Here is a 27482-nt window from a genome sequence, read left to right on the forward strand (position 1 = left end):
TTCAGCACTCCTCGCAATGCTAATTTTTTTTAATTAACCAATTTTCACTCTTTGTGAAAAGTGAAGATTGCAAGTTACACCAAAATGCCATTTTTGAGGACAATTTCTAGGTTGTTCTAAAAACATTATACAATCTTAACTTGAGTTCAGTTCTTCAAGTGACGTAGCTGAACTAAATTGATTGAATTACAAAACACAAATCCAAAACTTGTACCCAATTTTAGACCAATTTATTTAAGGATGGGCTTATAACAGTAACAAGGTCTCAGGTTCTGATTCATTCAACAGTTTGGCCATTATATGACTCTAAACTTTTGTGGTTTTGTGTCCTGTTTGTGTCCTGATGATAACATGCCCAGAAATTGTGTCAACTCTCTTCTCATAACAGCAACCTGCTTACTTTAACATGGTAAAAAGAACGAATCATTGTTCACACTATCATATCCAAGCATACCAGATCTCCTGCAGGGAGATGTGTCATCTAAGATATTTTGTAGAAGCATCTTGTAGATTTTCGTGCCAAGCATTTGGCTCAGAAACTGCTGACATTTAGAACCTTGCTGACTTTGAATGTTTAGCAGGACTTCAGAGTTACTACATTGTGAGCGTGCTTTAGGTACTGGAAGTAGTAGATAAATGAACAAATTTGTTCATTTGTTTGATATTTTCACATTTTACACACCAGATGGTTGGAAGGGACTTTCACTTTCCATAGAATACTTTTTGTTTTTGTGTGTTTCTGAATATCAACAGCAGAAACTTTCTATTACAATATCCAAAGAGTAGATCTCTTTGACATCAAGGAGGGGGATTGTATTAAAATCCAATAGTTATACTTTACTGATAGAAGTTAGTTTGTAACTTTTTGATATTTAAGTATAACGCACAGTTTCAGTGGCTTTGTGGTATTTGTTACTCAGATTAAGACAGAAAAACTTGTAAAAACCTGCCTTTCACAAAATGAAACATTATTGACAACAGCATGCAGACTTTGAAAGAAAGACGGCATGCTGAAAGAAACAAAGGCTTGGCAGTGTAAACACTGCTGACTGAGATATGTATGGTCTAGACTATATTCAATTAAAAATGAATCCATTCATTGAAATCTTGTTTTTGTTGAACACCTTTTACACGATAAAAAAAAAATCAAATATGAATATTTTTTTGACAAAGAATCTTTTGCACAGCAGTAAACCAGACAAACTTCTGATTACATAGTTTCTTGCAAAAGTGTCAACTTTTTGTATTACTTGTCATGTCATAACCACAGACTGCATTGTATTTTTGAGGGCTATTGGGGAAGGTGTGTATGTGTGTGTTTTGGAGTGCGGGGGGTATAAATGTATATATAATTGTGAAATGGAAAGAGAACTAGATATGGTTTTTATTTTTTTCCACAAACAAAACTGAGACGTTTTTGTATTTAGCTTCCTTTGCTCCAATAAACAACATCCAGTGCAGCAAATTGTCTTTCGAAGTAGTAGAGAGTTGATTAAATGAGTGCAGGGTTACATAATAAAAATATTTCACATACTATGGTCATGTTTAACAATCAAATAGACTGGGAGGTTTTGGTTCCGTGTTTTGTAATTGTTTCCCCGGTGCTCCCCTTGTTGTAGGATTATAGTCTCTCTTGGATTTTACATTTGATATATAATTTTGCTCTGCTTAGATGGTTTTTCTGTTTTCTGATAATCAATTTAATGTTATTTCCCAGCTGTTCTTCTCAGTCCATCTTATGGTCAAGGGGTCTTAAGGTCCAGCATGCTGCAACCTTTAAATGCATTTCTGGTACAAAGCCAGAATCAAATTGCTGTATTACCTTCTCAGAAGCCAATCACGTTCTACAGAGTCCAACTAATCTCTTGAGTATTTGATTAAGGTGTGTTGACACGGAAACATGTGTAAACATTGTAGCCCACGAGCCCTAGAAGACTGGAGTGTGTCATCCCTTTCCTGTCTTTCTGCTTTCCCTCACACCGGCTGTCTGTTTATGGATTCAAGTAATCAATTTCCTAGCATTTCAGCCACTCTGTTCAACCATTCCCTTGTCAGATCTTTCTGTTGTTATGCTTGTTGTCTTCTGTTCATCGTGCAGGTGGTTCTTTGTTTTAGTCCTACCATGTCTCCAATTCATTTTGCATGTTTAATTAAACACTCTTTACTGTGGCCTGTCTGCCTGGTTTGGCCTGCTTCCGGCCTCCTCACTTGGATGTTTAACTGAGCACTGTTCAATTTATCACCTGAAAACAGAAATAGTAGCACAACTACATACCTACCAAGATATGGTTGTCTGTCTAAACTGACAGGCCAGAAAAGGTGAACTTTAGTCTGAGAAGCAGTCAAACAGTCAATGGTAATTAAGGAAGAGACAGAGATCCACAGCTCCCTAAGCAAATCTGGCATGGAAATAAACTCTGCATGTCACTTAAAACACTATCCACAATGTGAAGCATGGTGGTGGCGGCAGCATCCCGATGGGATGCATTTAATCAACAGGTGAGAAATCTTTGGTTGGAGTTTATAGGGAAGACAGATGTAGCTAAATACAGGTCAATCCTGGACGACAATCTGTTAAAAGGTGCTAAAGAGTTGAGACTGGGGCAAAAGTTGCCCATTCAGGTCTGTCTGTCAGACAAAACTGCAACAAAGTTCATGAAATTTTGTGGATGTAATGTGACAAACAGAAGGCATGAATATGTTTTTGCAAGACACCAAAAATCAAAAAGAGCATTTTGAGGATGGAGACTGACTGGAAAGCCAAACACATATCAGGCCTTAAAGCCAAAAATGAATTCCAGCACCTTTCTGTCAGTCAGGCTGTTGCAGCGTTGCAGTGTTTTTCTGTTATTGCCAAAATCTCCTTGTTTGTTTCTTCTTCTCCTGCCTGGTTGCCACCCGCTGGTTACACTCTTCATCTGTCATCCCAGAACCCATCACACTGGAGCTCAGGTGTCAGCTCCCATCAGGTGTCTGTAAACATCCCAAATGTACAAAGTAGAGGAAACCGGCTGCACATCCATTTTTAATAACACATAGACCATGAAGGCAATGAGATAATGAGATCTAGAGAGGTAATTATTTTAGATTGGTAAGATTGCTAAGTAAAACTGTTCTATTTTGTAATTAATCCAGCTAATGGTCGATCTTGTTTGATATTAGAGGTTGTAGATGGATTGCATTAATCCTCTTAGTATAATCAGATTGCCTAAAATCAAGGAATTGCATGTATATATTACCTTTTTAAAAAAGATCAAAAGCCACCAATAAACATACATCCATGTATGTATGTTCTAATCCAGCCCTTGGATGTACAGAAATCCCTTTGTTTTAAAAAAAACTATAATATAAAGAAAACAAGTCCAGGCTAATTATGCATATTCCTGTATTTTTTTGCACAGTTGTAGTAATGAGTTGGCTGCTTGCATCACTGTGCGGCGGTGACGTGCGGCGTCTGGGAGCTGTCCCAGGAATAATGGTGCTGAAGCTGCAGCACCCATCCAGCAGCCAATGATCACAGGAGGACCGGAGGCTCTGTGCGGACGCTTTTTACCCGGAGCAGGACGGTCCGACAGCCCGGGTGGATTTTTTCACCCCTTTATACCGGATGGATCTAAACCCCCTCTGGTTCAGTCCTCGGATGCGGAGAGATTTGATGATTTGGGAATGTAAATGTTTCCCGGTGAGACGTGCAACTGAGACCTGCAGTCTGGATGAAAATCTGTGAGGGAAACAGAGAAATTGCGGATCGTGTTGCTTGAAATCTGTGTATATTTCCTCAGGTAAGACCGAATCTGCTTCCCAAATATGGCAAACCATCGATTGACTTAATTTGGTCAGAAAGCCTTGCAAGACATCCACATCAATCTGCGCTCTGCTGGATTAAATCGCAGTGGCTTTCAATGTGAGAAAATTTTAATTCAAAGATCAAGTGCTTAGTGTTTTTGTTTCCGATTCTTTTTCAAAGGCAGATTGTGAATCAGGAGGGATAAGTCAGTCCATACAGTTCATGTTGTAGCAGACAGTTTTAATTATGAGGCCATGAAAGGAGGAGAAAATGTAGCTTTATGAAATAAATGTATATTTTCATGTGTCTAATATTTCAATTTCCTCTTTTAGATGTTTCATTCTCATGGACCTAATGGCTTCAGACACTTGTTTGCATCGATGGGATTTATTTCCATTTTCTGTTTGCGTCTTCTTGGGAAGACAATAAAAGTCCAACCTTTGGAATAGTGATCCGATTCAGAATAACATAAACTAAAAGAGCTCATTTAAACCCCGACAACTCGCGTTTCACCCAACCACGTATGCAGAGGTGTTTGCTTATGCCGGGGACACAAACAGCACTCGTCTTCCAGCACCTCGGCTCGGTGCTGTGATCTTCTGGCCGGACACAGCCCGATGCAGCGCAGCCGGGGCATGCTGAAGAGCCGCTGCTGCGTCCTGCTTGGTGACCTGAGGGTGCTCCTTCTCGGGCCACGGGCACCGCCGACACCGCTGCCTCCGCTGACCCCCATGAGCGGCCAAGCTTCGGAAAGCCATGAGGCGAGCGTCACCGTCACCGTCCCCGACAACAACAACACCCTAACGGGAAGCCACCAGCAGCAGCAGCAGAACGGAGGCGACCGGACTGTGCCGTCTGCGGCCGGAGCCGCCGGGGCCCCGGGCGGAGAGCGGCCGGTTGGGGGCTGGGTGGACGCCGCCGAGCTGTCCGCGGCTCTTCGCGGCTGTAGCAGCTCTTCTGATGACTGCTCAAAGGGGAAGCTGGAGGAGAGGTTCTCTCTTACCAGCTACACGGAGAGTGGCTTCAGGACGCCTGTCTGCAGGATCTGCTTCCAGGGACCAGAGCATGTAAGTCCTGGGAAATATGCTCCTCTTGATCAAAGCAGGATTAACACCCACATAGGGCCCCTGTAGGCGATAATACTCGGGGATCCGGCTTAATTACATGCAAATACGATGACAAATGAATACATCTGAAGTGTTCCGTACAGTCCTGTAGCAATATATTTATCACCTTGCAGATTTCTTCTATTTCCCCTCTTTACTTGCACTTGTTTCAAATAATCAAAATATATATGTGTCTTGCTCTGTGTTTAAATTCCCTTTTTGTAAAGGTGAGTTCACTAGATTTCACTCGCCACACCCAGCTCTGATTACTGTCAGACTTGAAAACGTCAGTTCCCAACTTGGACCTATCTGACGACATGAAGCAGGCACCACACCATGTGTCTAAAGAATTTGCAAAACCAATTAGTCTTAATTAAAAGACTCGTTGCTATTCCAAATGGTTGAAAGCATAATTAGTTAATTGGTTTAGGTTTTTATTTTTTGAGACTTTTAGGCCTATTCATGTGAATAGAATGACTACATTCTTGTTCATGCAATGAATTCTTGCAAAAACGAGAATTCATTGTATTCTCGTTTTTGCAGGTCAGGTCACTACTGTAGCACTCTAGACAGTAATCCTGGGTGTGATAGTGAAAATGAACTCTTTCTAAAACAATGTGGATAATCTCAGTTGGTTCCCATTTATCTTTTTTCCCATTGATGAAATAAAATCACAAAAATAGAAAAGGTTCTTTTTGTATTTTCTCAGATTAACTTTGATGATCTAAAACAGAATGAATCTTTAAGGGGGATAAATACTTTCTAAGAAATAATTTTAATCTGTCTGCCTTGTGTTTCTCAGGAATTAGTATCAAAAATATTTCCACAGCATAAAAGTATAAAAATACATACTTCCTGGTTTGATAACGCTTACATAACATTTATGTGAATATCAAGTCACACTTGTATTAGGAGCCAGAACCGAATCTGTTCAGCTTCATGAAGAAGTGTCCCATTTCTCAGTGGAATATTGTCACCTGAATTAAGTGCTGGGAGATAGAGAGGAGGGAAAGGCTTTAGTAGAGCCCTGAAATGGCTTTCAGCCTAAGTCTAGGTAACACTTAGATCTTTGACCTTCATTAATTCTACAGTTTTAAAGAGCAGTATGTCCAAGTTGTTGGTTTTGTGTTTGGGGAAAGCAAACAGACATGGCTAACCCTAAATATTTGCATTTAGTATTGTACATGTGCAAAAGCCCCCCGCCCCAAAAAACATGAAAGATAAAATGTTTCTCCATATAAACAGTTAGAAATAGGCTGTGATGTTTAAAAGTGCCAAGAACATATCTCCCACATCATCACCCTTCCACTGCCTTTGTGAGTCAGGGTGTATCCATGCTTCCAGATTGTTCATGGTGCAGGTGAAACCAAGACTCATTGAACCAGTAAATAGTTTTCCAATCTGTTACTGTCCAATTTTGTTGAGCCTGTGGGAATTAGCCTCAGTTTCCTGATCTTGACAGATGGGGGACCCTTTGCGGTTTTCTCCTGTAGCCCATCTGGTCCAAGGTTTGATGATGGTTGTGTGTGAAAATCTCTGGACCAGTTTCAGAATCAGTCAGATCAAGTCACCTGACACCAACAACCATCCAATATCCAGGGACACTTTAGTGCATTTTTTTCCTATTCTGATTCTTGGTTTGAACAACGACTCATAGTTATCCATGTCTAGATCCCTAAATGTTGAGCTGCTGTAAAATTATTGGGTTTTTTGCTATTTTTATTGAGCAAGCAGTTGGAAAACTGTTCATAATAAAGTAGATGGTCGGACTTTAATGCCAATTCACAACAAATATCATCTCAACATAACAAACCTATTCATATACAGTCCAATTCATCCAAAATGTATTTGAAATTCAGATTATTTCATGGAACAATGTCATTGTTTTCTAGTTTGACTGGGTTATTAATGTTTCTTTACATCTTGCACTGATAGTTTGTGTTTCAAGCATTTTGCACTGCTATTTTGGGAGTTAGGAGCCAGCAGTGATGTGAAGATCACTGCTGTAGCAGACCAGAAAATCCACATTATCATCTCAAGTTGAGCAGAGTTCAAAGAAGGGTGAAAATGTTTGCAAGATTGACACCTTTGTAGAATAAACCACATATCTAATTAAACTGCATCACTGAATCACATTGCAGAGATGCAATTAAGAGCACAACAAAGCACAGCTGTTGCAATAAATACAGGTCTGTGCAGAAGCAGCTTAATGCTTTTTTTTTTTTTTTTTTACTTTTGGAGGTTATTTATTTTTTTTCTAGCCTTGGGTCTGACACTGAAGTCTCCTCTTTTGTCTCCACTGGCTGAGAAACAGTAGCACACACTTGGATGATCGCAATGCCACTCGGTGTTCTCATATTTGTCACAAACTTGTTTTACAGAAGCTGTTCATGAAATGAATAAAATATATTCAGTGGCTAGAAACCTCCCCACATCGTTTTAACTTCACACGGGTTGGAATGTTCAGAGGATTCAGGTTTTTTTTTTTTTTTCCCGAGGTTTCGGGTTTACAGCTGCAACTTCGTTTCCAAAATAAAAAGAATAAAATTTACTTTTAGTATCTTATTAAAGCAGCCACACAGCTCACGGTTTGCACTTTTCCCTCTTCTTATCCCACTGCATGGCTTGTAAAGATAGCTGCTGCTGCTGCTGGTGCCGGAGGGATAATGAAAGACCTTGTCCTGCTGGCTGACAAGTGTGGAGGATACGCAGAAATGCAGAAACAACTCATTACAGTCAGACACATCAAAGCGTTACCTGCATGACAAAATCAAATAATACCTCTGCCTCAGCTCCTCATGTCCACCACCCGCAACAGACAAATATTAATAATAATAATAAATGTAACATGATGTTTGACAGCAGAAGGAAAGAGCATTCGGGTTAATCATGTTGCAGTTCTACACATTTGGAGCTGTATTGGTGATAATTGCACACATCATCAAACAGAGCAGGAAAAAAAAATGTGAGAGGAGGTGCCTGAAATAAAACATAAAACTAGACATTGTAATTCCTGCAGAAATGGGTTAGCTGACCTGTTTAAGAGCCTGACCCAAGCATTAGGAATATTAGAATAGCAAATGGTGTAACAGGAATAGGTGGAAGAAGTCCCGTCAAAAACTGTGTCAGAAACATGGCCAAAGCAGTGGGTTAAAAGTAAGGATGAATAATTTACGTCTCAGAAAACCATAACTGATTTTCACATGTACTCTATGGAAAAATTAATGTGCTTTTCCAGCGTGAAGGGCATGTAGTTGAAATTCTCATTTGGAAGTCACACTATATGAAAGAGGACAAATTTACCTGTGTTTTGATGTATAAATTATTACAGTTTTATTAGAGAAATGCCAGTGGGAAGAACATGTATGTAAAAGAAATATGGCCTTTTATGTGTCTTCTATGTGTCTGTACATAGTCAATTTTAAAACACAATCAAGTAACTATGTTAAAACTTGTTATAAAAAAAACTGTGTATATATATCAGACAGTGATGAGCTAAGCATACTTGCAGTTCTACTAGGTGTTTGCTAATTGCTGCTGCCGCTAGTCTGGAGGAACCTGAAGGCACGGGCCAGGGGTACTCTGTGAGGTGGAAGCTCGACTTGAGACCGCAGTTCCTTACAGAAGCAAACATTCAGGCACCCTTGAATCACTGCCATGGGAAATTAAACAATTCCTCAAGCACTCATAAAAGAAAGTAATACTCCGGATATGTTTTTGGTGAGGGAATAATGATATAACGTGACACAAAGCTATAAAAAGTCAATTTTACATAATACTCCCGCCATTAAATTTAATTGAGATGTTGTGGCATGACTTTATACTGATAATTTATTCTGTGGGGGAATTAAAACAGTTCTACAAAGAAGAGTGGACAAAACAGATGCTTGATGGCAGCTGTTGCCACCAAGGTTAGCAAAACCGTTTGTCAGGGTTAGTTGTAAATTACTTTTTCAAAATGGACTGAGTCCTTTGGACAGCTTTAAATGAAATCATAATTTAAAAAATACATCTTATATGTGCCTTTATCTAACCACACCATTTGGTTGATTATCTGTCAAGAAAAGAAATCTTTAAGGGGGCAAATACTTTTTCACAGCACTGTAGTTGAGAACAGAGGAAAGTCTCAGCTGCTGAAGGATCTCTTTAGTGTGGGATTTTTACAGCATTCTCACAGTAAATTCTCACAGAAAGAGTTGCCGATAAATTAGTTACGCTTTTTGGCAGAGCTTTTGAGACCACCCTGAAGAAAATGTCCCACCTCATCTGTTCAAGGAAAATCTCAAGAAGCAAGACAACCAAGATGAAGAGCAGAACTTCTGATCTGAATGAGCCTCATTGTTATTTCTCCTTTGACTCAGCAACAGATTCACTGTATCACTTCATGTTCTTTCCACTGTGTATAATCTCTTGATGTGTCATCTGCTAATTACTACAACACCAATTTTGCATATCAGTCCACCTCTGGGCTCAGCCTTTGTAATTATTACTGGCATGAGGTCCATTATGAGACTTAGAGACAAGCCGTCGTCATTGTTTTCTTAGAAACTCCACAGATAGTCGGCAACACTCTGCACTGCATACAAAGTACCGTCTTGCGAAAAATCGCAGTATTTCCCATGGCCTCCTCCAACATGTCTCATTAAGGCTTCCCAGAAACATCGCAGCGAGTCGATAGCACTTGATTTCATTGCATCCCATCAATATGCATGTTTTTATCTTCCTTTTTCCTGCTGTCCGTGAGTTGTAGCTTTGGGTGGAGTCCAGATATGGATCTGCTGAGGTGTAAAGGAGAATGAGGTTCCGCTCAGAAAGAGAGATGAGTGTGCTCTCTGTGTATCACTGTATGTTACAAGCCGTACTGGCAATATTTATCTGTTTTTTTTTAGCCTCTAGGATGTCACCCGGACTTCGTCAGGCGGTATCTGATCTGACAGTCCACCTCCAAAACACTTCCATCTTCACGGCTGAGACAGTCGACACAGAGTAGAGAAGGCACAGGTTTTTTTCCTCTAACATCCCACTAAGAAAGGACCTTGAATGGCTGACAGAGGAAGCCACTGAAAGATGATTGTATTCTGATTTAATATGACACCACTGAATGAAATAAGCTTGTGTAATAGTTCCCCTCTATTTTCCATGAGGTAAGCCTTACAGTTTGAATTCTACTGTGATAATGGGTAGTTTCGATTTTCATTTTCTATCTGTCAGAATATTAAAATTGTAAAGTGCAGACTTTACGAGTTTTCCTGTCAAGGTGACAGAGGAAGAGGTACATTTTAAATAGTTTTATTTTTAAAGGCAGGAAAACCTGAAGTAAATGCCTGCTTTAAGATCAGTAAGTAATGTTAAGTAATGTACAAGGTTAAAGGAAATTACGCAATTCAATAACTGGGCATTTGACATGTCCTTTTGTGATCCAATTCTGCAGAAATTTTGAGTAGTAACATTTTTTATGCAAATATAAATGCATAAAAAGTCGATAGCACTTGATGCAATGAAATCAAGTGCTATCGACTTGATGCAATGAAATGCTATATGAGTTATCAAATAACTCATATAACTGTAGTATAGAAGTTATTTGATTTAATCTGAAAAAAATACTATGCATTGCAGAAGTTTTTAAACTCACATATAACCACAAGCTGTAACAGGGTTTGAAGTGATAGACAAATACAAAGGAGTGAATTAAAGGAAAACGATACAAGGCTTAACCTGTTTTTTTGTTGTTATTGTTGTTGTTTTGGGTTTCTTTTACAAATTGCATCAAACCTTTCATATATACTATTTGCAGAACTACTTTTTGTCGAAATTGTAGCCTTTTAATAATACATCTCTACCTGCTTCGCACACATATAGACTAAAGATTTTTGGCCCCATACATGACTCATGTCAAGCTGTGTTTGGGATTAAAAGTTGTGCTATCTGTAGATTTTTCAACAGAGCTGTGAATCTCTGCAGCTCCTCCAGAGTGAGCCCAGGCCTCTTAGCTGCTTTGCTAAATGATGCTCTGGTTTTCAGTTGTTTTATTCTCATACCATCTTCAGTTGATGGATTGAATAGGGCTCAGAATGATTGTGATATTGTTTTCTAATCTATCTCTGCTTTAAACGTCTCTACATCTTCATGTCTCACCTTCAGCTGTATTCTTTGCTCATCTTGTTGCTCTTTGTTCTCTAATGTTCTCTAGCAAACCTCAAAGGCCCGAGATTAAGTTACAAACAGACATCAGCTCTACTAAATAGGTATCTTCTCAGGGCATTTAGATGCACTGGGTTTTGATTAGGGGCATTAGAGTAAAGGGGATTGAAGAGAAAGATACAAATGCATGCCAGACAGTATTTTCTTCATAAAATTCCAGTAAAATCAGTCGAAGCTTGTTGTAATGTAGCGTAATGTGAAATACTTCTAAGGGAATCGCTCTGTTAGCCATACAGATGGATGTACTGAAAATTCAAAGGTTTAGCATTCTTGTTTCCATATCAGTGGATGGTTGTGTTCTTTAAAAAACATGAAGCACATTTCAACCTGTTATTTGTTCTATTTAGGGAAAGGTCAGTGAGAGGCCTAACGGGGGTTCTTTGTTGCTTTCTTGCAGCATTTGCTTCATCCCAGCCTATGCTTTCAGACCTGACCTTAACCTGGATCATGTACAGAACTATCATTTTTATTGCTTTTAACCAGAAACAGAACAATTATTCTGGAAAATATTTGTGTGAATCACACATATTTAAATACTGAGGAATATTTGCATGTGTGACAGTCCCTTGTGTTTTCCTTCTATTATTTCTAGCATATGTTAAAACTATAGGATTTCTTCCTAGTCTGAAAAAGAAGAATAAGCTTTCATTCCTAAATCTTAACAGGAATAATGCACTTGGAAAACATGTTTTCCAGATCACAAAGAGAGGCCTTAAGGGTCAACTTGGCATCATTATTTTTATATGGCCTTTCAGCATAGAGGCACTTTGTATGCTAGCTGTACACAGGATAGGATGCGCAGCCATTTGTTGGGAATGGGAGATAAACAAGTTACATAAACACTTCACTTCTTTTTATTATTATTATTTGTTTGGGGAGGTAAACAGACTTAAGATGCTAATGTATAAAACTAGATGAGAGGCCTTTTTTATTTCTATGAATGTCACTGTTCTCATAAAAAACATCAGTGTAAGCAAAGGTGAAATTTTATGATCTACATTTTAATATATATCTTTCTGGGCTAATTTTTTGTTGTTTTGTAGACTATTAAAATCCACAGAAGAATCAGGGTTTTTTTTATACTTTATAGAATAAATGCTTGCAGCCTGGCTATTACTGGCCATTATAAAAATCACTTTCAGTCAGTTTCTGTGTGAGCTAGTATATTATACTACAGTTTTCCTCAGTTGGAGTTAATAGAGTTCACTCGTATTGATTCCAGGCTCTTATGTGAATAGCCCAACCTAATTTATTTTCATCCCATTATATATCCATAGCAATACGAGCTAATTTTATAGAGAGAAAATTAGATGTTCTGGGTTGTTTTGGGATAATGCAGCAGAGGGAGGTGGAATAATGCATCTAAAGAAGTGTATTTCCTGGATGCATTTCTATTTGATCAGCAAAAGTACAGTAAGTTACCACTTTCTGCATGTGTCGGCTGTGATGCCATGTTTGTTATCGGACTCCCCTGCCTTCTCCAGCCACTGTTGTATAGGAGTGATCCGGGTTTCAGCTCTTGGCTGCAATCGGGCCAGTCGCAGCGAGCGGCCCGAGTCCCACTGGACTCGACAGAAGTGTTCTGGTGCTCCTGCCAATACACTCCCACCCTGGCCATCTGTGGATGAGCCTTTTCTCCTGCAACTCACTCGATTTTCCTCTCTTCCCTTCAAACCGGGGTGCTGCTCCATCTGTCGGAGATGTCAGCACAATACTGGGGAAATATTTTGGAAACTTGCAGATTTTTTTTCTCTTTTTTTGTGGGTGTTTCTGTTTCAATCTTTCTGCTTGTTATAGACAGGAAGAGAAAATGCTGCATTAACCTCAGAATTTAATACCTCAGCTGGGAGAAGAGAGAGGAAGGGGAATTTGTTACATCAGACAGGGTGGGCTAATTTATATGTTTATTCACTACAAGTCCCTTTTTTGCCTTGCTAAGATGAAAAACCCAAAAAGAAACATTAATGTATAAGCTTTTAGTATTTTTTTAAAGTATTCTCAGGGTAGGGTATGACTTTAATGGGTACACTTAAATTTTTTAGATCATAATGAATGTCAAGATTGGCATTCATTATGCCAATCTTGGCATAATGAATGCCAAGATTGGCATTCATTATGCCAATCTTGAATGCCAATTCAAGATTGGCAAATGTAGTCATACCTCATTTGCCAATCTTGAATTGTAGTCATACCTCTTGAATGTAGTCATACCTCTTGAAAATGTAGTCATACCTCTTGAATGTTTTACATTTTTTTAATGTCACAACTACAAATCTCAATGTCTTCCATTTGGGAATTTAGCCAGTGAAACAACAAAAAGCTGTGTATAGTTTTAAAGTCAAAGGATCATGTTGTTTAAAAAAAAAAAAAAAAATTTGAAAAGTATAATAATGGATTTTTCACTCTGTGATCTCGATCTTCTGTGCAGGTTTTTCTGCAAACAAGGCCTCTGGTTTGCCTCCATTAGCACTGAACATCTACACTGTAAAAAAACATCTCTAATTTATAATAAAACAGAATTATATTGTATTTACACGGTAAAATTCCAGTATTTAACCATAAATAAGAAATGTTTTCTTTTTTTCCAGTGTACAGTCTGACATTTTTGTCCATTCTGTTTTGCAAAGTAAGTTAAACTTAGACTGAAAGTGGAACAGCAATTTCCAAGTCTTACAATAGATTTTATTGTTTTCAGTCTTTCGTCTTTTGCAGCCAGTAATAACTTTTCTATCAGTATTGTTTTGTGTTTAACACCCTCCATCTTCCCATCAACTGTGACCAGTTTCCCTTTAACTACTGAGGATGATGCTGCCACTACCATGTTTCACTGCAGGAATAGAGTATTCAGGGTAATGTACGGTGTTTGTAGCTGTTTGTTCACTTATTCTCTAACACAGCTACCAGGCCTCCATGGAACTGTTGTGGCACTGAAATTAAATATTATACACAGATGGGCTCTTTTTATGAACCGAATGTCTTCTGAAAGCAGTTAGTAGCCTTGTGTAATATTTATGTGTATCAGAGAAAAGCAAGTGAGTACAAATGCACATCAGTGTTTCCAGATTAAACAAAAAGTTTTCCTTCTACGTCACAATTACTACTACTACAGCTAACCTGTGTTGGTCTAGCACATACAGTCTCAGTAAAATACATTGAAGTCTGTGGTTTTAATGTGGCAATGCTTAAAAGTTCAAGGTCATGTAAATGAGCTTGGGAACAAGGACATAGCCTCTCCTCTCTTTCTAAAGCTTAATGAACCATAAAAAGCATATTTGATTAGAAGTAAATATATAAATGATATGAGTGCAAATTTAATTAATGTTTCAATTTATTTGAAGGTCTTCTGAAGCTGTAATATGAATCTTGGGCAAATAAAAAGAAAGATGAGGAAAATAGAAAAGAAAAGATGGTTAAATATTAATCAGCTTTAGTCAGAAACAAAAATAGATATCTGACCACCATAAATAATTTAGAAAAATTGTCCTTATAATTGTGACATACAGTATGTCCTAAGCAATGTAAAAAAAAAAGGGATGCAGTAACCTGGTTACATACATCTGCCAACCCTTATACTAAGACTTTGTTAAAGCACCTTTTAATTCAATTTCAGGATTTTGTCTTCTTAAATTGAAACTTACCATCGATTACCATTATAGTGAATAGTTTGAAATTTGGTTCAGTTTTCATGCTGGGATTCCCAAGACTCTTTTCCATATCCATTATTTGACTAAAACCACACAGTGCAGATGGGTTAAAAAGGAACAAAATGCTCCCTATAACTATGGTAAAACATGGTAGTGGTTGCATCATGACCTTGACTTTCTTTTTTCAGAAGGAACTGTCTTTTTATTAGATTTTTATGTTAAAGTGGATGAAGATTTTGGTTTTTCAGCATCACATTGAGTCCAAGCATATTTCCACATCCAGAAAGAGAAAAGTTCATGAGAGGAAAATGAATATTTATGCCAGACAGGGGAACTAAATATACAGATCTGTGATTTCTCCCTAAAGGGATCTATAGACAAAAAGATGTCCATAATCTTAAACACTTAGAGAACTTTTACAAGTTAGAGTTGGAAAACATTGTCAAGTCAAGGTGATTCAGCCTCCAATCAAAGATGACTGGATGAAACCAGGTTATTGTAGCTTTATTCTAATAGTTCTATTATTTTTTCAGTTGAATTGTAGAGGATTTATGGTGGCTCATACCTAGAAAAGGATTTATCATGGTCTCATTCTTTACAAGACTTACCAAATGTCATTTCCCCCTGCTGATGCTTGATCAAACTGGTTTCTGTCAAGTTGTATTTGCAGTCATGAGGTACAACGTCTTTATGGACACAATCCCTTTTTCTCTTTCACTGGTTTTAATGCTTTGTCCAACATTTCGTTCATTTAACGAGCTGCTGCATCAATGTACGTTTAGCACAGTATTTTGCAGCTTAGTTGCGCTTTGAGTTTCCATTTAGCCTTTGGTGGTTAATCCTCCATCTACAACAGTAGCAGTAATCAAGTATTTGCCTGTCAAGTAGATGTAAGGCAAAGCTTTCATTTCACACCTGAATGGTGCTGCGGGCTGCAGTCTGCTTTGTGTATGAGAGTGTGATTTCCTGTATCTAATGCACATTGAGATTCCTTGTAAAATCAATAAGCCAGAGTAAAGATATATATCTGTGTATGTAGTGTAATTCAGAATATTGTGTGTAGGCGGGTAACAATGGCGGAGTAAATAAAATGAGAAAACTAGTTGTTGTCTGGCTGTCAGCGATTACTGTAGGCAGTGATTTCCTCTGAATCACAGGCATCAATCAAGCTTTACATAACAAGAAAATACATCATGTTTTAAATGTATCTACAGTTGATTTTTTCACCAGGTTATTCTGGGATCTCATGGAGTGTGGAAATGTCTGGAATTTGATTTTAAATCTGGAAAAAAATGCACAAAGAAAATAAATAAGACAACGGCGTAAATGTTTAACTTGTTTTCCATCATTTAATACCATAATTGAGATTTTAGATTTTTCTGGAACATACAGTTAATTAAACCCAACCAAGTATTGTTTTTTTTCTATCTCAATGTCCAAAATGTTGGAGGAATAGCAAGAAATTATCCAGAAAAATGTGGTTCTTGGAAAAGGAAAATCCCTTCTTGACTGAGTGTTTGTCCCTGCAGGGAGAGCTCCTGAGCCCGTGTCGCTGCAGTGGGTCGGTACGCTGCACCCACCAGCCATGTCTCATCAAATGGATCAGCGAGAGAGGCTCCTGGGCCTGCGAGCTCTGTTACTACAAATATCAGGTCATTGCCATCAGCACCAAGAACCCATTACAGGTAAGCCTCAGAAGCAAAAAGCACCACTACGAAAAAGTGCTTTTCAGATTTGATCAAATTCTCCTTAAATGCTTACTAGCGAGGGATTACTGGGAATAACTACAAACAGTGCCCCGACAAATACTATAAATACTGAGTATTAAAATATTTGTTTCCACTTGTCTCATCATATTTGTCTTCATATCAAATTGTTTGTTGGATGTTAAGCCCGAAACTCAGTTTTTAGAGCTCGCATTGTAAAAAAAAAAAAAAAAAGAAAAGAAAGAGGTTCAGTTCTAGTGTTGCTTTGATCATAAACCAAGGAGGGGGAAAAAAATGGGCTTTTTGAATTAAACAAGTCTTTCTCTCTTTGATCCGTAAAACAGAGAGAACACACTTTCCTCTCGGATTTAGCTTCTAGTGATGTGACAAGAACGTTATTGAGAGAGTTTGTAGTAAGACTGATATCAGAAAGAAAGTATTCAACTGGGGAAACACAGTTCCGGTGGAAAGTTTAGATACACTCTTTATGTGCATAAACATTATATTAATTCTGTAATAATACTTAGATAAATTCTCCCTTGCAAACTGCAGAGAAACTACAACATTTTATTCACACCAACAAGCTTCTGGCATTGTTCTGATTGGACTTTTGATCGCTCATCTTGGCAGAACTGTTAGAGGTTAATTAAACTGATTGGTTTTCTGGCTTTTAACCATAGTACACACATTTTAAATAAATTGTAATGTCAAGCTCATTTTTAAGCTTAATGTTAGCATCATTTATCAACCTAAAAACCAGTTTGGATTGTAGTTTGGTATCATTATCTTGCCAGAACATCCAATTGGATCCCAGTTCCAACAATCTGACCCAAATTGGTTAGCTAATTTAGGAACAATCCAGAAATGACCAAACCTCAAGCAAAAACCTCAAACAAGTAACACTAGGTTTCTGAAATTACTCTGAACTTTGCACTGTTGAAGTTACAAGAAACAAACAGGCTCAAATAAGAGCTACCATTTATAGCAAGATAAGTTGTCAAATATCCAGGCAGAAGCGTGCCAGAGGCTTATTGATCACTAGAAAAATGTTGGGTTGAATGAGCAAGTGAAGCAAAAAAGCAACTTAGATATCCTATATTATTAAATATTCAGGTGCCCATGTGGGGTTGCATCTATGGCTTTAAGCCTGGATTCATAATTTTCACTCTGTGCTTCTTTAGAAGGACTGACTCTTTGTTAAGTCGGTATTTTAATGTGGCTTACTTTTTTTTACCAGCTGGCATAATGAACTGAACTTGACTGCGTTAATAACTTTGACTGAACTGGAAAATATTGGAATTTATTTGACTAAGTTTCTCTTTATGAAGGAATCTATTGTGTATTTCTGTTATTCAAAGAGGATGTGGTTGTTTTAGAAGACATTTGTTGAGAATTGGCTTGATAAAAAAAACAAACAGAGTTGAATTTAATTAAATAATACTTTTAAATTAAAAAAGAAAATCTTCCTAAAATAGCACCAAGCCATTTTTTACCCAAAAGTGATTTTGGGGGGTTGTGGGGGGGAAATCACCCTTTTTTTGTCAAATGATTTAGACAGAAAAAAAAAAAATCACTTTTGGCAAAAAATTACTTAGGCCATTATTTTAGGAAGGTGACAATATATTGTCTTCTTTATTTAAAATAAAAATAAACAAACATTCCTATTATGAATGTATGTAAATTTCTGACCTATCCTGTAACAGGTAAATCTGACATTTTATAACTGTCTTATTTTGAAATAAATAAATAAATATATATATATATATATTTATATACTTTATTCACGTTTGAAGGGGTGATCATTCAGGTGAGTTTTGGTTTTCTCGGCTTTGTTTTAACGTTTTCCATTAAAGTAAGAGGATCAGATAAAGACCAGAGCTCTGAGGTGTATTGTGTGTCCTCTTGCAGTGGCAGGCCATCTCCCTGACTGTGATAGAGAAAGTGCAGATAGCAGCAGCCATATTGGGTTCCTTATTCTTGATGGCGAGTATCTCCTGGCTGGTCTGGTCCTCTTTCAGCCCGTCGGCTCGCTGGCAACGCCAAGACCTGCTTTTCCAGATATGCTACGGCATGTACGGCTTCATGGATGTCGTCTGCATCGGTGAGAAACCTCACAGGAAGCACTGATGTTTACTGTTCTTGCAGAAGTGTGAGACAGTGATTTAGAGTGATATTGAGTGATTCCAGTCTGCTCGCATTAATCCAGGTGTGCTCAAGAGGCAGAAGTAAATGTCACGCGTGTTCAGGCTGTAGCCAGTATTTGTGAATGCGGCAAACCATTTAAACTATTGACAATCAATGGCATTAATCTATACAGTGCAGTCAGATGCTTCATGTCAATTTGCATTGGTTAGTTAAGCATTGCATGGCCATGGTTACGAATTTAATCTCGACATTAAAGATGAAAATCTGCTGCAACAAACTTTATATAATAAATTAAACATAAACACTAGATATTGAAAAATCTACTGAACTCCATTTTAGTCTCAAATAAAAAGCTACAGCCTGAAACTCCAGGAAACTTTTGAAGCTTGCTGTGTACTGTCATAACATCAGAGGTAATAAGGTGCACCGAGGCATCTTTTTGCCGCTTTTTTCAGATTTTGAGTGGGTGTCCAAAATGAAACATATCCCATCTGTACTGTAAGCTGGCTCTCCGTCTTTTGCTGCTCGAGGGTCCGTGTGCTTTGGATGAATTCCACCTTAAGAAAACTCCAACTTGTGCTGCTGCAGGAGATTGATTGTCTCCGGTTTGGTGGCGAGGATTGACTGCGCAGTCATTAACTTGGCACTTTACAGAGATTAACTTGTCACCTGGTAGACGTAAAAAAGGAGAGACCTGATTAGCCTGCATAGAGAGAGCAGGAGTGAAGAAATGACTCACATCTAAGGACCTAAGTAGTAATAATACATCATAACTAAGTTCTATTTTTTATGGAGAGTAGTAACACTTTATTACTCACCATTCACATTTATAGTCCCTCGCAAAGGTGTTCTCTAACTGTTTTCTAATTGTTATTTATTAGGATCTTATAGGCCAACACAAAGTAATGCATAATTGTGAAAGAGAAGGAAAAATGGTTTTCAATTTTTTTCTTTTACCAAAACTACCTGTGGCACTCATTTGTATTCAGTCCCCTGTACTCCTAAAATCCAGTGCAATCAAATGCCTTTAGGAGTCACTTAACCAGTGAAGAGAGTCCATCTGTGTGTAATTTCATCTTCAAGATTTGTGAAGGCCTCAGAGAACATTGTGAACTAACAGCATCATCGAAAGATGGGAACACAGAGAAGTTTATCCCAGGGTCTTAATGTTTCACAAAGCACTATTCAATTAAAAAAGTTTGAAATTGAGTATAGTGCCACTGGAAACCTAACATATCATTCCCACCCATCTAAGCTGTCAAACTAGACAAGGAGAGTATTTGTCAGAAGTCTTCAGCTCACGTGAATCTGTTGACAGGAGAACTAGAAGTCCCTTACTCAACAGATCTGGATTTTGTGGAAGAGCAACGAGAACTCCTCTCTCTAGTTTTCCACAAGCCATGGAGAGCAACACAGCAAGCAGGGCAGAAGTTGCTCTGGTCAGATGAGACCAGAATGCAACTTTTTGTAATGAACGTTAAATGTGGCAGAAATGTAATGCCCTGAACATCACAGCCCTGTTCAGGGCAGTGAAACCTTGTGGTGGCAACAGCATGCTGAGGGGATGAGCTGATGGGAAGATGGATGGTTTTAAATACAGGAAAATACCCCAACAAGATTTGTTAGAGGCTCACCTTCCAGCAGGACAAAAAACTCTTAGCCAGAGCTATAAAGGTGTAGCTCAGACTTACTGATGAAAGGTGGAGGCGCAATAGAGCCATTAATTCAGGACTAGAGTTGGTAAGCTCAGGTTTAGCACTTCATGTGCTAGAATAGTCCAGAGAAACTCTAAGCCTAACTCTAATTGGGAATCTGTGACCACGCTTAAAAAAATGTGTCCACAAACACTCTGCCCACTGACTCAAGATGAGCTCAGTGGACAGAGATGCTAATTTCTAGATGTGCAAACATGAACCTAACCCAAAAGACTATCAGTTGTAATTGCAGTGGAACTTGGTACTACCAAGTATTGACTCAGAATACAAGACACACAACTCTTCTCAGATATTTGAAGATAAACTACACATGGGTGGACTCTATTTACTAATTAGCTTGTGACACTTCTGAAGATAATCAGTTGCACTGCATTGTAATGAGGGATAATAAAGGTTAGGGTCACGGTCCGAAGTGGCAAAATTTTCCCATAGGCTTTGACACCGCCGTGTTCTGCCACTATGCCTAAGTGGCTGCAAGAGCTTATTTGTCACCTCGGTATTCCTTTGAATGGGCCATTTGGGCACTTTTGGTGCCATATCGGTGCAGATGCAGTTCATGCAAAATCCCCTGGATGGAGCTCTTGTATTAGGAATGAAATCAAGTCAGATTTTCAGTTTCAGCTCAGAGGGCCTGCCACCTGGGTGTTCCGACCGGTGATCCTCGGTGGCAAAGCGGGTTAGCTGGGTCTGCTAAGTGTCTGAGTGCTGGTGGTTCATGGGTAGTGTGGTCCACGGGCATTGTGGGGGATTGGGAGGCCTGCCACTTGGGTATTCTGACCGGTGTTCCTTCGTGGCAAAGTGGCTTAGCTGGGTGTGCTAAGTGTCTGAGTGCTGGTGGTTCATAGGTACTACTCTGGAGGTTCATGGGGGTGGTTCATCTGTCCTCCATGCGGGGTTATGGTGCTCCATTCCTGGGTACTTGTGCTCCATAAGTCCCCCTGGTTCTCTGGAGGTCCAGGGGCTGTTTCATCCAGCCTCCATGCGGGGTTATGGTGCTCCATTCCTGGGTACTTGAGCTCCATGATGTGCCCTGGTTCTCTGGAGGTCCAAGTACTTAAGCTCCATGAGGTGTCCTGGTTCTCTGGAGGTCCAAGGGGTCTGTCTCCCAACCTCCATGCGGGGTTATGGTGCTTCATTCCTGGGTACTTGAGCTCCATGAGTCCCCCTGGTTGTCTGGAGGTCCAAGGGGGTGGTTCATCCTACCTCCATGCGGGGTTATGGTGCTTCATTCCTGGGTAAATGAGCTCCATGAGTCCCCCTGGTTGTCTGGAGGTCCAGGTACTTAAGCTCCATGAGGTGTCCTGGTTCTCTGGAGGTCCAAGGGGTCTGTCTCTCAACCTCCATGCGGGGTTATGGTGCTTCATTCCTGGGTACCTGAGCTCCATGAGTCCCCCTGGTTGTCTGGAGGTCCAAGGGGCTGTTTCATCCAGCCTCCATGCGGGGTTTGGGTGCTCCATTCCTGGGTACTTGTGCTCCATGAGTCCCCCTGGTTCTCTGGAGGTCCAGGGGCTGTTTCATCCAGCCTCCATGCGGGGTTATGGTGCTCCATTCCTGGGTACTTGAGCTCCATGAGTCCCCCTGGTTGTCTGGAGGTCCAGGTACTTAAGCTCCATGAGGTGTCCTGGTTCTCTGGAGGTCCAAGGGGTCTGTCTCTCAACCTCCATGCGGGGTTATGGTGCTTCATTCCTGGGTACCTGAGCTCCATGAGTCCCCCTGGTTGTCTGGAGGTCCAAGGGGCTGTTTCATCCAGCCTCCATGCGGGGTTTGGGTGCTCCATTCCTGGGTACTTGTGCTCCATGATGTGCCCTGGTTCTCTGGAGGTCCAGGGGCTGTTTCATCCAGCCTCCATGCGGGGTTATGGTGCTCCATTCCTGGGTACTTGAGCTCCATGAGTCCCCCTGGTTGTCTGGAGGTCCAGGTACTTAAGCTCCATGAGGTGTCCTGGTTCTCTGGAGGTCCAAGGGGTCTGTCTCTCAACCTCCATGCGGGGTTATGGTGCTCCATTCCTGGGTACTTGTGCTCCATGAGTCCCCCTGGTTCTCTGGAGGTCCAGGGGCTGTTTCATCCAGCCTCCATGCGGGGTTATGGTGCTCCATTCCTGGGTACTTGTGCTCCATGAGTCCCCCTGGTTGTCTGGAGGTCCAGGTACTTAAGCTCCATGAGGTGTCCTGGTTCTCTGGAGGTCCAAGGGGTCTGTCTCTCAACCTCCATGCGGGGTTATGGTGCTCCATTCCTGGGTACTTGTGCTCCATGAGTCCCCCTGGTTCTCTGGAGGTCCAGGGGCTGTTTCATCCAGCCTCCATGCGGGGTTATGGTGCTCCATTCCTGGGTAAATGAGCTCCATAAGTCCCCCTGGTTCTCTGGAGGTCCATGGGGGTGGTTCATCTGTCCTCCATGCGGGGTTATAGTGCTCCATTCCTGGGTACTTGTGCTCCATGATGTGCCCTGGTTCTCTGGAGGTCCAGGGGCTGTTTCATCCAGCCTCCATGCGGGGTTATGGTGCTCCATTCCTGGGTACTTGTGCTCCATGATGTGCCCTGGTTCTCTGGAGGTCCAGGGGCTGTTTCATCCAGCCTCCATGCGGGGTTATGGTGCTCCATTCCTGGGTACTTGTGCTCCATGATGTGCCCTGGTTCTCTGGAGGTCCAGGGGCTGTTTCATCCAGCCTCCATGCGGGGTTATGGTGCTTCATTCCTGGGTACTTGAGCTCCATGAGTCCCCCTGGTTGTCTGGAGGTCCAGGTACTTAAGCTCCATGAGGTGTCCTGGTTCTCTGGAGGTCCAAGGGGTCTGTCTCTCAACCTCCATGCGGGGTTATGGTGCTTCATTCCTGGGTACCTGAGCTCCATGAGTCCCCCTGGTTGTCTGGAGGTCCAAGGGGGTGGTTCATCTGTCCTCCATGCGGGGTTTGGGTGCCCTAGCCCTGGGTAAATGAGCTCCATAAGTCCCCCTGGTTCTCTGGAGGTCCATGGGGGTGGTTCATCTGCCCTCCATGCGGGCTTTCAGTGCCCTAGCCCTGGGTAAATGAGCTCCATGAGTCCCCCTGGTTCTCTGGAGGTCCATGGGGGTGGTTCATCCAACCTCCATGCGGGGTTATGGTGCTTCATTCCTGGGTACTTGAGCTCCATAAGTCCCCCTGGTTCTCTGGAGGTCCAAGGGGTCTGTCTCCTAACCTCCATGCGGGGTTATGGTGCTTCATTCCTGGGTACCTGAGCTCCATGAGTCCCCCTGGTTCTCTGGAGGTCCAAGGGGTCTGTCTCCTAACCTCCATGCGGGGTTATGGTGCTCCATTCCTGGGTACAGAAGCTCCATGAGTCCCCCCTGGTTGTCTGGAGGTCCAAGGGGTCTGTCTCCCAACCTCCATGCGGGGTTATGGTGCTCCATTCCTTGGCAAAGCCCCCCCAGAGCAGGGGGTCATCAGAGGAGGTTGTGCCTGGTTTCGTTTATTCTTCCAAGTGTGTGTGATGACCCGAGCCCACCTTTGGCCCAATAAATGCGCGGGACCCCCCCTTAAAGCCCCCGTGAATGTTGGTTCCCATTTGGCATCAATGCATTTGAAAGTGATACCCGGATGGCAAGTCCTGCAGCTCTGCGTCCCAAGCTGGTATCGAACCAGGCTCTGCCGGGTGGGAGGCACCAGCCTTAACCATTGTGCCACGGGGGAAGCCAGGGTCAGTGTGCCCAGATGGCAGAGCATTTATAGTGCCGAAAACCCAAGTGGCAAGCCATGTCCACAAAGGGACCCTTACCAGGGGCACGAGACTCTGGGCCGTGCGGGCTGGTGGGTGTAGTCCGCGTAGGGGTGCTTAAGTGTGGGGTACCCAGGTTCGGAGGGTCCTTAAGTCTTGGTCCCCCAAGTGGCAAGCCCCCATGGACATAAACACCCAGGTGGCAAGCCCCATGTACTCGAATACCCAGGTGGCAACCCTCCCATAGGCATAAACACCCAGGTGGCAAGCCATGTCCACAAAGGGAGCCTTACCAGGGGCACGAGACTCTGGGCCGTGCGGGCTGGTGGGTGTAGTCCGCGTAGGGGTGCTTAAGTGTGGGGTACCCAGGTTCGAAGGGTGCTTAAGTGTGGGTCCGTCCCCCAAGTGGCAAGACCCCCATAGTCCTAAACACCCATTTGGCTTAAGTCTGGGTCCCCAGGTTCGAATGGTGCTTAAGTGTTGGTCCCCCAAGTGGCAATAAACACCCAGGTGGCAAGCCCCATGGTGCCCTGTCCCTGGGTAAAGGAGCTCCATGAGTCCCCCCCCTGGTTCTCTGGAGGTCCAAGGGGTCTGTCACCCAACCTCCATGCGGGCTTTGGGTGCCCTATCCCTGGGTAAGTGAGCTCCATGATCTGCCCTGGTCCCCAAGTGGCAAGCCCCATGTTCACGAATACCCAGGTGGCAACCCCCATGTTCTCGAATACCCAGGTGGCAACACCCCCATAGGCATAAACACCCATTTGGCAAGCCCCATGGAGTGAAAATGTGACAAAGTGTCAGTTGTATGGATAAGAATACCCAGTTGGCAAGCCCCCATTGACGGACTACCCAAGTGGCAAGTTCGGGTCCGGTACCCAAGTGGCAGTTTTCCCCATTGAGAGAAACACCGAGATGGCAACGATGCCCTCTGGTGGCAGAAACACGTTACTACAGCGAATCTTGCCACGAGGGAGCAAAATCCATGATTTTTGTGAAAAGTTTGTCCTGTTTGGGGGTCTCTCACGGGGAGACCGGGGGTCTTAAAAATCGGTAGGGTGGGTCACGGGGGTAACGAGGGATAACCGGATTTTTAGAGATTGACCCCGTAACCCTACGACCCAGGGTTAGACCTCCAGAATTTTTAGAAAAAGGCCCTTTTTTCCCCCCAAATGTACACTTTTTCGGCCCTCGCCCTAAATAGGGAAAGCGGCCTGAATACAAATGCATGCTACACTTTTTAGACTTACTTGTGAAAAGAAAATTTTATTTATGTTGGTTTGTTGCATAAAACTGCAATAAAATTCTCCTAAACAGGTTGTAATGTGACAAAATGTAGAATGGGGCAGGCGGCCCTCAATGGGCAACATAAAAGATTAAAATACCATCAAAGAATCGTGAAAATAGATTTAAGTAGTTAAAATATTTAAACACTTAATAACATCCTACTAAAGGATGAATGCATACAAATAATTGTCACTAATTAAAGGAGTGAAACTGTTCTTGTTCTGTTTACCTTTTCACCACTTGATCCTGCACATCCTCGAGGTCCAGGCAACTGCTGGCAAGACTGACTCCAATTTTCCAGATACTGAGTTCAATGAACATGAATCAATAAGCAATTTTGGGCCGAGATAAGACGTTATCGAACAACTGCAGAGAGCTGATGCATCGTTTTTACCGACCTAAATCCAAAACCGGTGATTGTTGCGGTGTCATAAGTTGCTCTGTGGCTTTACTGGATCGCACAAATAAAGATTTTATCTCGGCTTTATGGCGAGGTGCTTAAAGAATGAGTGTGTGTTTGTCCTGCAACTGTGTCAGTTTATACTTTCTGCTGGCTTTAACACTGTGCGAACACTGCATAGATATCACTCTGTGGTGTCATTAAGGCTGCAGCCAGACACTGACTTTGTCTCACCGCCACTCTCCTTTCCACAGCATTAATTGTCCACGAGGGACCCTCTGTGTTTCGCATCTTCCACCGCTGGCAGGCCGTCAACCAGCAGTGGAAGGTTCTGAACTATGACAAATCGCTGGACAGCGACGACCTGAAGGAAGCTGTGGTGGACAGGACTCTGTCTCAGCCCAGTCAGGGCTACCAGAACGGGATAGGAGTGTCCGCCTCCAACTCCTCCTTGATGGTGGTGGCCTCCACAGCCAACGGCTCCACTTCCACAGCCGTGGTGACGGCCGAGGGGGAACTGGGAGCGCACCTAGACCCTGAAAGTGGCACCACGGTGCCAGACCAACACTGTCCCTACAACATCCTCCACCTACTCAGCCACCTGAGGCAGCCAGAGGCCCGCAGCCAACCCAGCAATAGCACAAGAGAGCTGGTCATGAGAGTCACCACAGTCTGAGGCCTTATTCCACACAGAGCTGAAAGATTTCTGAACCAGCTGACAGTCAAAACAAAAACCCAACAAAAAACAAAACAAGTGCTGTCTTAACCGCACTGGATTGATATCATGTTCTTGTTTATTTTGAAATGCATCTTTAATGTCCTGACATTGATTGAATAAAAGTCAAAGTGGTTTGATTTGCAAACTGGTTGGGAAATAGTTATTTTCATCATCAAGAAGCGTGTCTTTGATAAAATGGTATGTAATTTTCTCAAAACTGCAGCGGAAACAATTCATATTTCATGTAGGCAAAAAGTAAAGGCCATGGAAAAAATAAAATAGAACAAAAACAGTTTACTCAGTATTTAAAGTTATTACATCATGTCAAATAAAGTGCAGAATGATGTAAAACAGATGCAGCAAACTTTTTAGCCTTGACTGGTCTGCAAGGCAACAAAAACAAAATATGAAGGACAAAGGAGCACAATCCTCTGAATGGGGTTCTATTTTATTTTTTGCATGAAAAATGTCCTTGTCTATGAATGATGTTGGATCTCTGCAAAGGTAGCAGTGGTAGCTGAGGATTGTGAGGCAGTAGTTATTTAAATTTAACAAAATGCTTTGCCATTCGAAAATAAATGTCTTTGAAAATTAGAAATACAGACTTTAAAAAACAAGTCATATTGAAATAACTGAACTTAACTCAGAAATTTCATTTTGGTGACACTTAATGTCACATTATTAGATTCAAAAATATTTTATCCAGAGTCTCTTATGAGAGACAACCACAGCCGACTTGATGGGAGGTGAAGTGCTTGTAACCACATTTTCAGATGAGTTTTTTTTCAAAGAACTTTTTTTTTAAAGAGCTCGCTCTTTATTTTGTAAATGAACAAAGGAGGTAGTTAGGCCTCATTTTGTACCACCCAGTCTAAAAAAGCACAAAACAAGAGCATTCGTAGTAATCCTAAAACATCTGACAATGAAGTGAAACCTTAGTAAAGGAAGTAATCAACTGGTTTGTTTAATTACTTCAGCCTGTTTCCTGATTCTCATTTCTGCTCCATGACAGTGGTGTTACTTACAGTCCATTAGACTGATAGTCAGGCTCACATTTGGCACACAAAGCCAGTGTTTTTTTACCCCCT

General features: G+C 41.4%; 1 protein-coding gene across 1 annotated transcript; it reads left to right on the forward strand.

The window, feature by feature from the left end:
• The first annotated feature begins 3448 nt into the window (after positions 1-3448).
• On the forward strand, positions 3449-26539 carry marchf4b (membrane associated ring-CH-type finger 4b). Its single transcript, XM_032567181.1, has 5 exons — positions 3449-3782; positions 4120-4854; positions 16268-16423; positions 18353-18545; positions 25931-26539. The coding sequence occupies exons 2-5, from the start codon at positions 4405-4407 to the stop codon at positions 26350-26352; spliced, it is 1221 nt and encodes a 406-aa protein (XP_032423072.1). The 5' UTR covers positions 3449-3782; positions 4120-4404; the 3' UTR covers positions 26353-26539.
• Positions 26540-27482: the final 943 nt, after the last annotated feature.

The sequence above is a fragment of the Xiphophorus hellerii genome, chromosome 7 (assembly GCF_003331165.1).
Source record: "Xiphophorus hellerii strain 12219 chromosome 7, Xiphophorus_hellerii-4.1, whole genome shotgun sequence".
In the NCBI taxonomy this organism is placed as follows: domain Eukaryota; kingdom Metazoa; phylum Chordata; class Actinopteri; order Cyprinodontiformes; family Poeciliidae; genus Xiphophorus; species Xiphophorus hellerii.

What these genes read in the sequence shown, in the direction of transcription:
- marchf4b (XM_032567181.1), top strand. Translation starts at nt 4,405, where the DNA reads ATGCAGCGCAGCCGGGGCATGCTGAAGAGCCGCTGCTGCGTCCTGCTT. An exon ending in GCACCAAGAACCCATTACAG is followed by an intron (nt 16,424 to 18,352) that starts GTAAGCCTCAGA and finishes GTCCTCTTGCAG; the next exon opens with TGGCAGGCCATCTCCCTGAC. An exon ending in CATGGATGTCGTCTGCATCG is followed by an intron (nt 18,546 to 25,930) that starts GTGAGAAACCTC and finishes TCCTTTCCACAG; the next exon opens with CATTAATTGTCCACGAGGGA.